At 46.3% G+C, this 3,308-nt stretch overlaps 1 protein-coding gene across 1 annotated transcript; it reads left to right on the top strand.

The window, feature by feature from the left end:
• The first annotated feature begins 2,104 nt into the window (after positions 1–2,104).
• Positions 2,105–3,308, top strand: LOC102445608 (olfactory receptor 5AR1-like). Its single transcript, XM_006133547.3, has one exon. It carries the CDS (start codon positions 2,197–2,199, stop codon positions 3,133–3,135), a length of 939 nt encoding a protein of 312 aa, XP_006133609.2. The 5' UTR covers positions 2,105–2,196; the 3' UTR covers positions 3,136–3,308.

Raw genomic sequence — 3,308 nt, 5'->3', positions numbered from 1 at the left:
TTCCTCAGACAGCAGCGGACTTTTATAGGCACAGAGCCTCACCCTGTTATCTTCTTCCTTCCGGGGCACGAGCAGTTCTAACACCCATCCCTTGCCTCAGTGGCCAACTGCAGCCCAACATTCAGTCCCTGACCTCAGGGGCATTATGCAGTCTGGATACCGGTCACTCTCCTCATTTGCAAGTGGGGTGAACATGAGCGGGGACCCAGATCTGCCTGCTGCTCAGGGCTGTGACTGAGGTACACTGTAGACATCAGCCACCGACTGCCCCTTTTCCAATGTCTCTCTGTTTCCTTAAGGCACTTCCCCGTAGCCTCAGCCCCTTCTTTCTCCCTCTATCGGGACTTCAGTCTGTCAGTCACTCGGGCTGTAGCTCCTTTTCCCACTCCTGACCCACCATCCTTTGGCTGAGGAGCTCCTCTCCATGTAACCAATCCAGGCAGCATTCCAGAGAGCCTTCTGCTCAGCAGCTTTTCTTCTATCAGCCATCCTGGCCCTGACTGGCTACTCTACGAAGCCTTCTCCCAACAGTTTCACTTAATAAGCCCTCTTCTCTTCATAAGCACTTAATAAGGCTGCCTTCACCAATCTTCCCCTGTGTGTAACAGGCACCCCACCAAAAGGCCATGTAATGGCTTACAACCATTTAGTAAGCCTAGTGAAAGGCACGTAAATAGGATTAATCCCAGTCACAGATGGGCAAATTGAGGCCAAACGAATATGAAACCATGTTCTCATACGAGTCCACAGGCTCAAAGAAAAGCTGAATTCTTTGGAAAATGCTGCCTCTGGATACATGGAATGGGAAGAGGCCACTACAGACTCTTTCAGAAGGGTCATTTCCAGCTTTACAGAGAAATGGCCAGTTAACTATACAGAACAGATGTCTGTGGTCACATCCTGTCATCTCCATTAAGGCCAATGAGTGTTTGGTCTGCAGTAGAAAAAAATACCATCATTTTACAGCACAGGAGGAAAGAATGCAGAAAATTAATCCCCAAGGCAAAAGTCACACCAAGGGTGACCATGGTTCACTGAGCTCATTAATTAGGTGCCTCGTTCAGCTCAGTAATTCCCGTTTACTTCAGGGAGCAAGTCCCATGGATCTGTTCTCTGTATAAAAGTTCTCGAACCCTCCGAACAGGCACTTTCTGACAATGGGGAAACCCCAGCACATCTCCTTCTTCTCAGCAGGTAAGTGCTGCTATCCTGAATCACTGTCACACTCAGATAGACCCCATGATGAGCAGAAGGTTTTTCATTCCTGGTCTCCAGCACTAAAAGCTTGAACCCAGATCCTAACCAACAAGGTAAAGACACAACGCATTGGGCAATTACAGAGATACTGAGGCAGGTGGTTTCTAGTATCGATCAGGGTTCTCATACAGACCAATGGAAATACCTTTGCAGATGGGGAAAAAATGGTTCATAAGCACAGCAAGCAAATTTTAACTCACCGCACTATAGAGATTTCATTGGCTATATCTATACTACAGAGTTTTTCCAGGATACTGTTATCTGATAAACGTCTGCCATGTACAAGGAAGGCGTCCGCTTTCTCAGAACAGTTTCCGAGAAAGCGGATGCGCTCTTTCGCAAGCCCTGTATTCCTCATTTTATGAGGAATGGGAATCTTCTGAAAAAAGAGGGTTTTCCCATATCCGGCCCCTTGTAGATGGTCCAAATGTCGGAAAAGCCTCTTCTGAAAAAAAAGCAGAAAAAGGTATGGAAATTGTGGATTACAATATACATAACTTTTCCTGGAAAAAGAACACAGTGTAGACATAGCCTTTGCCCAAGGAGGGGAGAGAGCTTTAAACTCATTTACCCTCACTCTGTCCTGAGCTAAGCAATTGTCTCTTCAGTTCAAGATGCCTTTCAGCCTGATTCTCTCACAACCAAGACACAAGTCATGGTTTGCTTCTTGCTTAGTCAAGTGGAGGGTTTGTCTATGGGGAATGATTTACATGCATGTCCATGTATGTGTACAGTGTGTGCATTGCATGGGACACCTGACATGACCAGCTACGAACCTCTGGCCCAATGGACTAAGCTCTACCTTGATCCTGAACTAATGTCCATTAAGAAACTGATCTCCATTTTCCTTCCCTTTATTTATTACAGAGAAGTGAAAATTTCTCTAAGCCATCCACCTGCCACCTCTCACTGTAGCTGCCTGATCTCGGCTCAGAGGAGATGGAAGAGGGAAATCACTCGGTGGTGGCTGAGTTCATTCTCTCAGGACTGACAGATCGTCCACAGCTTCAGGTCCCCCTGTTTGTGTTGTTCCTACTGATTTATGGTGTCACTCTAGTGGGAAACGGGGGGATGACGTTGTTAATTACAAGTGACTCCCAACTCCACACCCCCATGTACTTTTTCCTCCGGAATTTGTCTTTCTGTGATATCTGCTGTTCCACAGTAATAGCCCCTAAAATGCTGCAGAATTTCTTAGCTGAAAGGAAGAACATTTCTCGCACTGAATGTGCAGTGCAAATGTATTTCTCTATCTGTTTTGGGGATATTGAGTGTGTCTTGCTGGCTGTGATGGCGTATGACCGTTATGTGGCCATCTGTAACCCTCTGCTCTATACGGTCATCATGTCCAAGCAGCGTTGTAACCAGCTCGTGGCTGGGGTGTGTGCTGTGGGGTTGATGGATGCAATGATACACACGTGTCTGACATTTCAGCTGTCCTTCTGCAGCTCCAATGTTGTCAATCATTTCTTCTGTGATATTCCTCCACTATTGGTTCTCTCGTGCTCTGATACCCACATCAATGAAATTGTGCTGTTCGCCTTTACATGCTTCATTACTCTGAACAGTGCTGTAACAATTCTCCTCTCCTATGTCTATATCTTCTCTACCATCCTGCGGATCCGTTCTGCCGAGGGCCGGTACAAAGCCTTCTCCACCTGCACTTGTCACTTGACCACAGTGGTATTATTATATGGCACAGGCCTATTTATGTATTTCCGACCCACCTCCAGCTATTCCATGGACACAGACAAGGTAGCCTCAGTGTTTTACACACTGCTGATCCCCATGTTGAACCCCCTCATCTACAGCCTGAGGAACAGGGAGGTGAAGGACGCCCTGAGGAAAGCAATGAACAAACTCCTAACCAATTCTTGAATCTGTTCATCCCAGCCCAAGTTGAGTGATGGGCAGTGGAAATAGGTGAATTCAATACCTAGGCCATTGCAAGGACATTTTGAAGAGGCCAGTAGTATTATTGCTCATGCTGTTCTTTTTACATTATGCAAAAAAGCATCATGTCCATCCCAATGTTCTTTTTTCATCTTAAG

Source organism: Pelodiscus sinensis, chromosome 4 (assembly GCF_049634645.1).
Source record: "Pelodiscus sinensis isolate JC-2024 chromosome 4, ASM4963464v1, whole genome shotgun sequence".
Taxonomy (NCBI): Eukaryota; Metazoa; Chordata; order Testudines; family Trionychidae; genus Pelodiscus; species Pelodiscus sinensis.
This window is presented reverse-complemented; position numbering and strand designations above follow the sequence as displayed.